The sequence below is a fragment of the Mustela nivalis genome (assembly GCF_964662115.1).
Source record: "Mustela nivalis genome assembly, chromosome: 6".
NCBI classification, from domain to species: domain Eukaryota; kingdom Metazoa; phylum Chordata; class Mammalia; order Carnivora; family Mustelidae; genus Mustela; species Mustela nivalis.
The window spans coordinates 81,659,617-81,673,271 of NC_139025.1; the positions used below are offsets into that span (position 1 = coordinate 81,659,617).

The window sequence follows — 13,655 nt, forward strand, 5'->3', positions numbered from 1 at the left end:
TCAGATGCATGCACTCGACAATGGGAGAAAACTCTACGGGGAGTCAGGAATAGGCCATTTCCGTGACATTTTTAGAATTCTAGTCATCAGGGGGTATTCTGGGATATCCCCTCCCCAAATAACAGGCAGGCTGCTGCATTGTGCCATCTCGTCACATAAAGGAAGCACAGCGCCTTGCAAACATCTTTGTGTTCTCGAGACAACACATCCCACTCCGCGGGGGGGGGGGGGGTTGCTGGCCCGTATACTGGGTGACACAGAAGGCTGCCAGCGTCAAGCAGAGCTGAAGCGCGAAAGGGTGTTCCCGAAGGTTCCACTCAGTGCCTTTAGCCCTGCCTCCCTGCCACCACAGGCCGGGAGAGGAGGGGGTCAGGGGAGGGGGTTAGACAGGTCAGTTGTGGGAAAAGATGCAGTATGGCCATTGGGTGGAGCTGTGGCTCCCGCAGGGCCATCATAAAGTGGACTTGATGCTTGACCTCATTTTTCACCTGGTCCTCACAGGCCCCCATTCGAACAGAAGGACCATGCCGCTCCTTTGTGTCTCTATGAATCAGGGTCAACTCAGAACCTTTTGTCCAACAGTCCTAGTACACAGTCACCCCAATCAATGGCCATGGGTTCCTAAAAGGAAGAACTGGAGGGACTGTCACAGTCTGTACATGTTAGTGTTGCAGGGTCCTTCCTCCAACCACCTCTTTAGTCAGTGGGTTCCAGACCTCAAAACTGACTCAAGTTTGGGAACTGAGCAAGAGAACATGACTTTATTTTTTTTTTAATATTTTTTATTTATTTAACAGAGACAGAGAGACCACAATGAGGCAGAGAGGCAGGCAGAGAGAGGAGGAAGCAGGCTCCCCGCTGAGCAGAGAGCCGGATGCGGGGCTCGATCCCAGGACCCTGAGATCATGACCCAAGCTGAACGCAGAGGTTTAACCCACTGAGCCACCCAGGCGCCCCAAGATCATGACTTGTATTGAAATGACTGCCCTTAGTTTCTTGCTCTTCCAATTCTGCTTAAAAAAAAAAATAGATAAGGGATCAGTAAAAAATGGTCCATGGACCAAATCAAACAACCACCACTTTTTGTAAACTGAAACACAGCTACACTCATTTGCTGACATAGTGTCTATGGCTGCTTTTGTACTAGAACAGCTGATGGGACCTATAAAACCTAAAATATTTACTATCTAGTCCTTTACCAAAAACGTTTGCTGACTCCTGTTACAGATACTAAGCTGCACCTTTTCTATCTCCCAATTTGGCCCCCAGATGCAAAACCAACACCATGCCCTGTTACCTATCACCATGACACCCTGCTGGCAAAGCCCACTAACTGCCCTCCAACCTTGCCTTCTGGTGAGGAAGGTAATTCTGGCCTTGGGACTTTTGACAGTTGAATGCCACTCCTGACCTCCACCAGTCTTAACATATGTTAACATGCTCAGTTTATAATCACTTCTCAGAACTTCCACCATCCCTGGCCTGAAGAACTTCCTAGGGATGTTGGTGCCCCTCCTGGTGGTGTGCTCTGTGCTCTTTCATAGGACATATTCCTTGTGGGTCTTCTGGTCTTAAGTAACACACCCTTCCCACATGCCCACTTCCATCCACCTCTTTTCTCCTTCTTATGCTGCCTGCCGGGATGAAGAAGAAAAGGAAGGAAGTTTGGGGGTGGGGTGGGGGAAGCGTCCTACACTGCTGAACAGAGCTTTGGTAATGCCAAGGGGGAGACCTTAGCCAAAGCTGAGCATCAGAGGAAGGCCCATCTCTCCTAGGAGCAGGCTGTGCTAATGCAGAGAGGCCTCAGAGCACTGCAGCTGGGGCCCCAGGTCAGATATGGTTCCCACAGGTAGAGGTGTGCGAGACATAGTCTCCTGGCCACAATGGGAACAGAAAGATTAGGGTGGAGGTGACACAGCCTGCTTAAGTGCCAGTCTGCATCCTTCACGTTAGGTGGGACTCATAAGGTGGCACAAGCAGCAGCTTGTCACCTTACAAGTTTGTCCCCTCTCTTGGGGAGCAGAGGGTGGGTCCCCCAGAGAGGCTGCAGAGATAGAGGGTGACTCACGTGTGCTTTACCTCCTCTCCTTACCATTATGCTTTCAACCCAGAAGGGAAAGGGGCCTCTGCCCTCATTTAGAAGCAATCTCTTCTCTACTCCCCTCTTCTGAGAGGGTCCATTTGTGGACCTCAAGGTTTGTCCGAGGCCCAGACTGTGAGGCAGTCAACAGCCAGGAACATCTCATTCAAGATGAAGTCATTGCCTGGATGTGGCCACCGCAATGAACAAAGAGACTGGTGCATCATTAAGTGAAAACAGCAGACCAGAAGCCAAGGCTCGATAGCCAAGGAATCCAAGCTGTCTTGTGTTAAGTAGCACTGGGAAAGTGTTAGGGCTCACCTCAGGTGTGCGCACTTACCCCCACGGGAAACTGAATGACGCCAGGTCCTCCAGTGAGAAAAGCTGGCTTCCAACCTTACCTGTCCTCTTCCCCCAGAGTTAATAAGGTACAGAAGAGCTGGAGCTGAGTGGTACAGGCCAAAGATCCAGAAATGCAGGCTCAGCGAGGCAACATCAAAGGTAGCTTTCTTGACGTGGTGGTGGTGGAGAAACGACTCAGAGCAGCTGTAATGGGACTGTCCTTGTCCTTATTCCTCCTAGAGGCTTGGCTTGGCTTCTGTCAACTCCAGCATCATTACCATTTCAAGGCAAGGCTCCTGCACTACGTCTCACCTAGTTCCAGTCTCTCCATCGCTTGTTTCTATCAGAGAGGTGTGGGGCTTTGCGGTCAGCCTTGCAGGAAAATCAAAGAGTTCTGTGCTGTCTTCCCACTCACCTCTCTACTAACAGAGATGCTCAGGCCTCCTCCACTTCCGTTCTTGCGATATTATCAGAATGCATTAAGAGGATTAGCAGATGAAATGGTGTAGCCATGTAACTCCCTATCCTTGGTACAGTTTTACCGCAAGAGTTAAGGTAAAACTCTTACATTCTATTGTTACAATCTCTGTGTCTAGGGTCTCCAGCCCAGGGAAATTCCCCTGCAATGCAATAGCTTTGGGTTTTTCCCTAAACCAAATCCCAGCTCCACCCCCTTGTCCTCATCTGGAAAATGGTGACAAGAGCAGTGTTATGGGGATGACCTCCTACTACCGCTGGTACAAGGTAACACATGTGTAAAGCGGCACCTGGGATGTGACAGATGCTACACAGAGCTGGGGCTCTGAGTGCTGGGCTTGAGAATAAGTTGCAAGTATAGTGGGATCGGAAAGATGAAAATACTCTAAGAAACTGAACAAGAGAAAAAACCCAAAAAGCAATGAGAACAGATGAGTGGCTGACAGCAGGACTGCACCTGGGCGCTGGTCATTGTCCTCTTCTTCCTTGAATTCCCGGGTGAGCAGGCATGGACATACCTATGCTCCTAAGTAGCATCTTCATTATTAAATTAGTTCATGTATATTAAAACACTTTGAAAATTATAACATTCTAGAGTCACCTGAAAGACAATGACAATGTTAGGTGATTTTAGTTTGTTCAGGTGACTTCAGAAATGGGAAAGGGAGGAAGGAGATGGGAGGGAGGCATTATAAAATACTTGTGGAAAATTGTCAACTTAGCTCTGCACTCAAATCCCATAGGAACCTAAGAAAAGAGCCTTCTACAGGAAAATGGCTCAGGATCCATGGCATTTTGAGGGATCTGGTCACCTTGTCGCCTTTTTTAGAAGTGGAAGCTCATGGTTCATTACTCCTCACTTAGCTATTCTCTATCTGCTTTCTATGTCTTATTTCTCCTTCAATGACTAAAGGACTGATTCTGAGTGAGTATTCTAATACATATTGCCAAGATAGTAATCAACAAAGCCAGTGAGATTCTCTGTAGTTCCCATTTAGGCAGTTTTTACTGCGAGGCTAACTTTTCACCAACTGGCCTCTGCATTTGCTGCCATTGGGTTAGGTGCCCATCCCAGATCCTATCAGTTGAGGCCCAATGTGTAAGTTCGGGGGGAATAAAAACACAGGACTTGCCCACAGTGAGATCTCTGGCCTGTAATGTTTTTCTCAGAACAGGACACTGAGTGTGGCTGATGATAAATTACACAACAGGTAAAGAAAGAGAGAGGAAAAAAAAATAAAAGCCCTCAAGCCCACCATCAGACTAAGACTCAGGGTCCCTTGCTGGCTCAGTTGGTAGAACATATGACTCTTGATCTTAAGGTAGTGAGTTTGAGCCCCATGTCAGGAGGTAGACTGACTAAATATTAAAATAATATTTTTTTAAATCTCTAAAAAAAAAAACCCTCAAAGACTCAAAAAGTTAGAAAAGTGTACTTGTAAACTTTATCAGACATTTCACACAGATTACTTTCAAACACCTCACTGTTTAAGCAAAAGTTCAGACCATACAGAAAAGCATGACTTACCTAAAACTATAGTTGAAAACCCTAAGCCAGGGGCGCCTGGGTGGCTCAGAGGGTTAAAGCCTCTGCCTTCGGCTCAGTTCTCCATCCTGGGATCAACCGTCACATCGGGCTCTCTGCTCAGGATGCCTGCTCCCCGCCCCTTCTCTGCCTGCCTCACTGCCTACTTGTGATCTCCGTCTGTCAGATAAATAAAATCTTTTAAAGAAAGAAAGAAAGAAAGAAAACCCTCAGCCAAATTTCATCAGAGACAACACTAGAACCTGTAGAACGAGGGGAGGAAAGAGAACCACAAGATGGCAGCATTATCCCATCCATGCTCTATCGGGTTCTAAATCTAAGACTGTTTGGCTGTTGAACCTGCTCTAGACCAGCCCACCTTCTTCCTTGAAGCTGTTTTTAAGAGACTGGAACAGCCCGTAGTTGACAGAGAATGTATAAATCTAAAAAGCACATTCATTATCTCTGTGCTCATTTGATTCCCCAGATCTGGCTATCACGTTTTTAGTCTAACTGAATTAATGGAAGCAGTAACTTGGATTACCCAAGGATTACAGGCTCCTGAGGCTAGTCTACATTGTAGAATTTAATCTTTTTATTGTAATATTCCTTATTTGACACAGAATCCAGTTTTTTAATTATAGCTATTTTTAATATCTGTATCTCTCTCTCCTACCAGATTCATTTCAGGCTCTTAACCAAGGTTAATTTCCTATGGCAGCTTGGCTGGACCATAATATTTAGGTATTTGGTCAAATGTCAGTCAGGATGTTGCTGTGAAGGTTTTTCTTTGACTTAAAGAGTACTCTCCCTAATGCGGGTGTACCTTAATCAGGTGAAAGCCTCTATACAAAAGGACTTATTAGGTCCCCTAAGCAAGAGAGAATTCCCTCCAGAATGCCTTTGAACTCAAGCTGCAACATCAGCTCTTCCCTGGGTCTCTGGCCTGCAGGCCTGCCCTGCAGATTTTGGAATTACCAAGCCCCAGAATCATGGGAGCCAACTCCTGAAAATAAATCTTTCTCCTCTCTCTCTAAACACACACACACACACACACACACACACACACCCTATTGCTTCTGTTTCTCTGGAGAACCTTGACTAGAACACCAACTACAGACCAAGCACTAACAGCACTATGGAATAATAAAAAAAAAAAGACTACAAATTATCTTTGATCCTGAGATACATGTGAGCATAGAATTAATACTGCAAATGTGAAGGCATGTGCATTATTAAGTACTACAGAACACAAGAAAAAAATTCTTTAGGAAGTGGTTTGGAAAAGACTGCAAAGAACAAATAGGTGTCTCAATGGGCAGACATTACAGGATGAAGGATCCCAGCCAGTGGAAACCCAGGGAGCCAAAATCAACATGTATAAAGGGGCAAAAGAAACACCACTGCCCTGTGGCTATGTGTGACCTCGAGCTACTCTAACATCCACCATTTCCCGAGCTCTACTTTGTTTTTATGTGGATATCATAAAACCTTATAAATTAGAAAGCCAGAAACACTCATCCCACCTTACAGTTTAGAAAACTGAGGTACAGGGACGCCTGGGTGGCTCAGTTGGTTGAGCAGCTGCCTTGGGCTCAGGTCATGATCCCAACGTCCTGGGATCGAGTCCCACATTGGGCTCCTTGCTCGGCAGGGAGTCTGCTTCTCCCTCTGCGTCTGCCTGTGTTCACTCTTTCTCCCTCTCTCTCTCTGACAAATAAATAAAATATTAAAAAAAAAAAGAAAGAAAACTGAGGTACAGGAGGATCAAACAAGTCCAAGGCCCGAAGATAATCAGGAGTATAAATCACACGAGCCTGACTTCAGAGGCTGCAGTCCCAACCACTATACTCCGAAAACCCCACACACTGTAGTTTTATGGCCAAAGCAGAGGCCAGAACGTTCTGGTCTGTATACGCATTTTTGTTGCTTAGGATTCCCACATTCCCTTGCACAATGTTCAATACACTTTTTGACTACCTTTCCAACCAACTGAGCCACCCAGGCGCCCCCTTGACTACCTTTTCCAAAGTTCTAATAAAAGTCAAGCCTAGAATAGGAGTAAGCAGCACCCACACATGCTCAGAGATTTTCAGCCCCATCCTTTTCCAGTCTGAAGCATTGCAGGCCTCCTGAAGCATATTAAAAATATATTTATGATCTAAACGAGAATGAACAGCCAGCTACAACTTTCTTTCCAATTTCGGATGTAGTGATGACAGTAGGAGGGCAACCTTGTGCTAAATAGGTGGATTTTACTAATTTATTATTCTGTATATGCCTATCAGCTTCCCTTCTTTTCAGGCTACACAGGTCTGCAAAACATCATTACCTTTCCTTCTACTTCAGTCTTGGCCTTCCCTTGTCTCTTTCTTGATTACCATTTCCACACTGCCCCAAATTTTACTTCTCTTTGACCTTCTCTTTTACTTCTCTTTGATCACACTGTGTTTCTTCAGAATTTTTGCTCTAAGTGCTTTTCAAACTAGTTATTAGAATGTCTCCCTTGACTACTCTCTTCGCTCTCTTAATGGTTTTGAAATAAACCTAGTCTCACCCAAATGCAAACCCGAAGATTGGATGGCCTCTGGCCTCATACATTCAAACAGAACTAAAAGAGTATGAAAATGCAAGAGAACAAATCTTAAATACCTGATTAATCTGTATAAACATAGTCTTTGAACAAATACGCAACACAGGAACTATCTGGGTGCCTGACTGGCTAAGTGGGTAGAGAATGCAACTCTCTTTTTTTTCTTTTCTTTTTTAAAATTTGTTTGAGAGAGAAGGAATAAGCAGGGGAAGGGGTAGAAGGAGAAGTAGGTTTCCCACTGAGCATGGAACCTGATGTGGGGCTCAAACGCAGAACCCTGGGATCATGACCCAAGCTGAAGGCAGATGGTTATTAGCTGAGCCATCCAGGCACTCCTCTATTATCTTTCCGAAAAGGATTTCATAAGTAGACCAGTCATTTTGTAAAACAATCTACAGAGAACATTAAGAGGTAGATAATAGGAGAGGAAAGCAAAGGAATGAAATGTTTGAAATAATATGCATAAAGGGAAATACACATTGCTATGTACAAAACAGAGCTTCATAAATGACCTGGGATAATTCAAGACCTTTTTTTATTAAATGTGTAAAAAGTAGTCCACATTGTACAAGCTCAAAATCAGACAAATGTACAAGGGTGTATAACTGGCATATTTATGAACTATATCCACCCAAACACTCACTGCAGACACAATCCATATTACATTCAATGTCTGCATATTTACATAATACCACAAAGTAAATACAAAATTAATTGTCATCATTTCAGTTCAGTATGTATGTGATATACTTCAAAACAAAGGCAATTTCTTCTATCAAAAAACTAAAAGTAGTAATTATTTTCAAACCAAATACCAATTCATTATATTATGCAAAAATATTTCAAGACTAATATAAGGGTTCCATTTAGGTTTAGTCAGTAAAGTATGTTTCTATGCTACTGAAATACAGCTAAAGTTTTAGATTGTAATTACCAATATAACAGTACTTCTGATTTACAACTGACCTAAAAACAGTGACTGCTAATATATTATTCTTGACATTTTAAAAAATCTTCAAACCTTAAATGCAATTCAAAAAGTGTATGTGCCTTGCCACTCACACAATAAACATGATTTACTTTAATACAGGTCACAGAAATTCAACTAATTAACTAAAATTCTGTATCTATTTCCTGCCTGCTATCTACTTCAGTCTTAAATCTGATTTTGTATCAGAAGCAGCAGTTCAGAATTCACTTCATAAGATTAATCCCAAGAGTTACCGGGTAGCTTTTTAAACTATTTCATTCCTTATAAATATAAATCACTAGACAGTCCAGATGGGTAGTTCCCTGTATTGGACTTGTGTGGGGAGCTCTTAAAATCTGCACGGGCCCACCTCAGAACTAATGAGTAAGAATCTTCCAGAATGTCTGTTTTGTTTTGTTTTATTTTTAAGTTCCCAGGTGATAATGGCATGCAGCCTAGAGTGAACCTCTGACCTAGACCACTAGACCAGTGGGTCTCAACTTTTAAGGTACATCAGGAATCACCAGCGGGGTTTAAAAAAAAAGACAAAACAAACAAACAGATCTGCTTCCGTTAGATTCAGAGCTTGGTGTCCAGGAACCAGCATTTTAAATAATCACTGCAGCTGGCCCATAAACCACTCTGAAAAACAATGCACCACCTTTCTAAATGAGGACATTCAGCAATTCAGGTGTTAATGACTCCTGCCCTGGGCAAGTTTTAGCTAGTGCCTGAGGGCAAATGCGGCCTTTTAAGATAAGATCTATTTGTATTTTTAAATATCCAGTAAAGTCAAGTAAATTGAGAGATCATAATTCATTCATTAAAGGGACTGGCTTTCCAATAAACTGTTTAAAACCTGTAAACAGACCAGTTTTGAGCAGTCAGCTTAAATCTAAAGCCCTCTCCCTGATTAATTGGCCTGATATGAGATCAGAGGTAGTGATTCCAGCTTACCAAAATGTAATGTAGACTACAAAAGATACACAGTTCTAAGCATACACCTTTATAGGTTCTGTACAGTCTCTATGTAATAGAGATTGAAGACCAGTTGCATATTAAATAACTCTAAAACAATGAATAATATACTCTCAATCTTAAATGAAACTTCATGTGATATTTTCCTCACATAGGTTCTACTGAAAATATGGAGGGGAACAATCTAGAAAATACTAAAGGTATCATTCATGCTGCCTCTGTGTGAAGAAGCTATTTGCTAATTTTCCACCATTCTTCTTATTATTTATAAAACAGTAGTTGCTATAGGTATCATTCTACTTTATGAATTTTTTTTAAAAGCACAAGAAAAAATAACCACATGTAAGGCCACAGAGCAAATCAGAGGACAGACAGACCTAGCGACAGACCTTCCAATGGAAAGTTGGACTCGTATCTTATCAATTAGACAACTGGATCTCAGTGTGTGACAACTCTAAGTATTATAAATATTGTAGCCTACTTGAGCACGTGACAGCTCTATCACCCTTGTCAGACATTAGAAGTAGGGATCATCTACTTTCAGCATGGAGAACATACGAACAAAAGAGCAACATTAGGAAGCAGAGGAGATGGTTAGCAGGATCTGTCTGGAATCTTGCCCACCTGTCCCACGTCTAAGATGCTATTTCCTGTGTACACATGTCTCCATCATCTTCTTCACAAAGGCTTATACCAACTCTTTTCCAATGGCATATGTGATTAAACAGTTAGCATTTCTTCTTAACCAAACAACGAAAAGGCAATTACCAAAAACTAGCACTGGGTTGCCAGAAAGGCAAGTTATTCCATAAATAAGAAACTGAATCTTTTAAATCCACACTTACCAAGATGCTACAAGACTCATCCTAGTTTTTAACCACTTAGAGTCTATACCATGTCCCAGTTTATATATCATTCAAGGCCAAAATAATAAATTGGAAAATTATGCACAACAGAAGTTGGAAAATTACACATAAATACTCAAACCGAAGCTTCTCAGGGGGGAAGCTTCTTGAGTGTGGAAATGAAGATACAGAGATAGCAGTCCTGGGGAAAGAACTGCAAGACTTGAGACGGTGGTGTAAGGCACTACCTTCACTCCAGTCTACACTGAGGCCACCCTGGATGCCAGCCACACGGGCAGGGAAGCGGGGACACACACACATTCTCTCAGCTTCTCATGTCCTCTTAGCTGGTTTGGCAGTTAACTGCTTTTCTCTTTCAAACTCCTTCTCACGTTGCTGCTCCCTTTCCAACTCTTCTTTCTGCCTCTTCTGCTGCAGTTTAAGGGCTCTTTTCTGTGTCAAAAAATTTAAAACCGAGAGAACAATCAAGGCTTATCAGCTGTGGCCTCATTTCAAAGTAGCAGCGCTCTGACTTGAGGTAATCCACATGTGTTAATAAATTTCATGTTTAACTTTTAAAATTGCTCTGGGTAATTTAACATAAAAATTTAATATAAAAATATTAAATACTTTAATATAAAATATACTTTAATTAATATAAAAAATTAATTTCTTACTCCAAACTTACTGAATGAGAACAGCAGGGAAAATGAAAACACAAGTATCTTAGTCCAGCTATTAGTAGAAAAGCCCAGAGTAGAATGTGTTTTAAACAGTGAACCATGAATTAAGTATGTTATTGAATATGGGTATCTAAGAAATCAGAAAATGAATACTGAAAAAAACAGACAATTAAACCTCTACTTCTATAAAGAATGTGAAAGAATTTTCGACTCACTTTTAACTTGGACGTCTTTTCATGAAGCATCAGCATCTCTTTTCTTATATTCACCAACTTAGCATGATAGTGTTTAGCTTCAGTGAACTAACCATGGAAAAGGAAATGAAAAGTCAAGTTAAAATAGGCTGAAATTTTAAAAAAGGGGGCGGGGGGAACAGATTGAAATAGTAAAATGGATGAGTTATCAATTACATTTCATTCCACCTCAACTGGTCACATCTTTTAAAGCCTTAATTATCCCCACATTTTAATGCCAAAATTCAAATTTCCATTTAAACCATTAATAGGTATTTGAAAACACTGGATTTAGTTCAAATTGAAAACAGTTACTAAACATAAAATAGACATTTATATTGTGTACAGGTAATGTTTTGCTTTAAAAACACACATCAGAATCCCAAAATTTTATTAAAACTATCCAGTAATGCTATCGGTTTCATGTAAGAAAAAGTAGAACATTCTACTGTCTTGACAATGGAGAGCCTGAGCCAGGGTACACGGAACAATTTCAGTGAAGTGTCCATCCATCAGAAAAAACCAAGCTATGGCCAGAGAATCCTGAGAGGGCTGTGGACAAACCTGGTCATGTTCCTTGGGCTTCTAAAGTCAGACCAAGCAGAACCACTTCTGTAAGGACACTTTTCTTCCCAAGTCCTGCTATATGTAGACATTCCATCTCAACCAGAGATGGGAGCAAAGGAAAAAAGCACCTCATTCTCAGGAGCCAAGGTTAACAGAAAGAGAAGACCAAGTAACAATAACGAGAGAAGCACCAGTAAAGAAATTAGCAACCTACATATATCCACAAGTAAAGTCTTAAGTCTGATGAGCTCTAGAACTCACAGACTCTCTTCCTTCTCTCTTTCTCTGGGCCTTACAGTTTTCAGATTCTGAATGATAACCGAACCACTCTTGGGCTGAGAGAGTTAAAAACAGGAAGACCCCTGCAGACTGAAGCAATACTATTACACCTTTTTGGTTCATTCATTTAGCATTCATTCACTCAGCAAATGTTTCTTCTGCTGCAATATGAATTCAGTGGGGAAGACAAAAGTAGGTCAGCATAGCCTTGTCCACGTCCTTTACAAGTTAGAAAACCATTAAGTGGAAGACTTTGTATTTACAAAGGCCTCTGCCTAATGCTAGAGAAGATGAACTCTTGTTTTTGATCATTACAAAGGGAAAACATTAATGACCCACATTTGTTCAACAAAAAGTCCATTTTTTTGACATACATATGAAAGTCCATAAAATCACGCAAACCAAGCTATTGCTTAAGGTGAACAGAAAGCTAGCCACAAATTCCTAATTTTTGTTAGCTCCCTGTTTCTTAAAATAGAGTATCAGTTCCTCTCATTAAAAGCTATAGAGCTTCTGATGAAATTCACTACTATCACATATACTGAAAGATAAAAGGATCTATAAGAGGACCCCCGAAGGGTCCATTTCAGTATTATTAGGTTATGGTATTATGAATGGACCATACAATTAAATAAAGTACTGATTTTTTTTTTTAAAAGATTTTATTTATTTGCCAGAGAGAGAGAGAGAGAGAGTAAGCGAGTACACACAAGTAGGAAGAGAGGCAGGCAGAGGCAGGGAGAGAAGCAGGTTCCCTGCCGAGCAAGGGGCCCAATGTAGGACTCGATCCCATGACCCCAAGATCATGACCTGAGCAGAAGGCGGCCGCTTAACCCACTGAGCCACCCAAGCGTCCCTAAAGTACTGATTTTTAAAAAGTCATGTAACTGATTAGGAAGAGAGATGCACTTTCCTTAAGGGAAAACAGTACCATTAGAGTTCCTTACTTTCGGTTCTTTTAGTTCTCTTTCAGAAGTCTTTCATTATTATGAGCAAATCTATTCCAGACATTCACAAATAATTTCCATTTTCTACTATAAATTCAACATTTGAAAGATAACAATTCAAGACAATGGAAGTTCTAGTAAAGTAAATCAAGGTTTCCTGTTAAAAGACAAATTCTAACCATTAAAAATCAGAGGAAAAGATCCTAAATATACCTAAGTACAAAGTTGCACAGGATAAACCCAGCTTTTTCTAAGCCAGTTCTCATTACGCTGTGTCAACTAAATCATACTTACCAAAGCATTAATATCCAACATAGAATGACATTCTTTAAATTTCGAAATCTCTTGTTCCAGTGTGTCTAGTAATACAACTTGGTTCTGTCTGAAACAAAAGCACATAGCCAAAATAAATTGTACATACTGTAAGTGCTGGAATCACATTTCATCTTGGTTAATGTCAAAAGTAAAAATTAAGTTGAATATGTATTGCCTTTCTGAGACTTATTTGGCTTAACAAAATATTTTCCAAAATAATATTCCAGAGGACTAGGTGGCTCAGTTGGTTAAGTGTCTGATTCTTGATCTCAACTCTGGTCTTGATCTCACGGTCCTGAAATCAAACCCCACACTGGGCTCTACATTGGGCATGGAGCCCACTTGAAAAAAAAAAAGATAAAATATCAGTAATAATGTTGTTATTATTACTTCAAAGCCTCATTCTGGTAACTGTAAATCTTTTATTCTTGCCCAAATAAATAATACTTCTATTAACTGAATCTAACTGTGGATAACTCAAATCACCAAATCATTTAAAATCATTTTATTATTTGCTATTTCTAGCAACTCTATTATCCAAAATGATATAGAATCCAAAAAAGTTTTTTATACTATCTTGCCCCCAAAACTTGATTTTATGTATTTTAAAACTGCAAAATTACCATAAAGGAAATGAGGAGCAATGACTTTTTAGGTTAGAGTTGGGTAAAATGCAGTTAGTTATCAATGCATTTAGTGAATACTAAATTAAAAGAGGTAAGTAAGATGAAAAAAAAAAAAGGACTAGGAAACACAAGGTTCCCCATCAAGAACCAGTTGTGTGGGGACGCCTGGGTGGCTCAGTGGTTTAAGCGGCTGCC

The 13,655-nt window shown here is 41.0% G+C and overlaps 1 protein-coding gene across 2 annotated transcripts in view; it reads right to left on the bottom strand.

The window, feature by feature from the left end:
* Positions 1 to 7,535: 7,535 nt before the first annotated feature.
* The window catches only part of BLOC1S6 (biogenesis of lysosomal organelles complex 1 subunit 6), a 73,635-nt gene continuing 67,515 nt past the window's right edge, over positions 7,536 to 13,655 (bottom strand). For both annotated transcript variants that reach the window (XM_082735287.1, XM_082735286.1), the window contains 3 exons: positions 12,814 to 12,901; positions 10,709 to 10,795; positions 7,536 to 10,263 (listed from right to left, as the gene is read on the bottom strand). In XM_082735287.1, coding sequence (XP_082591413.1) covers positions 10,144 to 10,263; positions 10,709 to 10,795; positions 12,814 to 12,901 — 295 coding nt within the window. In that variant the 3' untranslated portion in view covers positions 7,536 to 10,143. The remainder of the gene's footprint in view (positions 10,264 to 10,708; positions 10,796 to 12,813; positions 12,902 to 13,655) is intronic.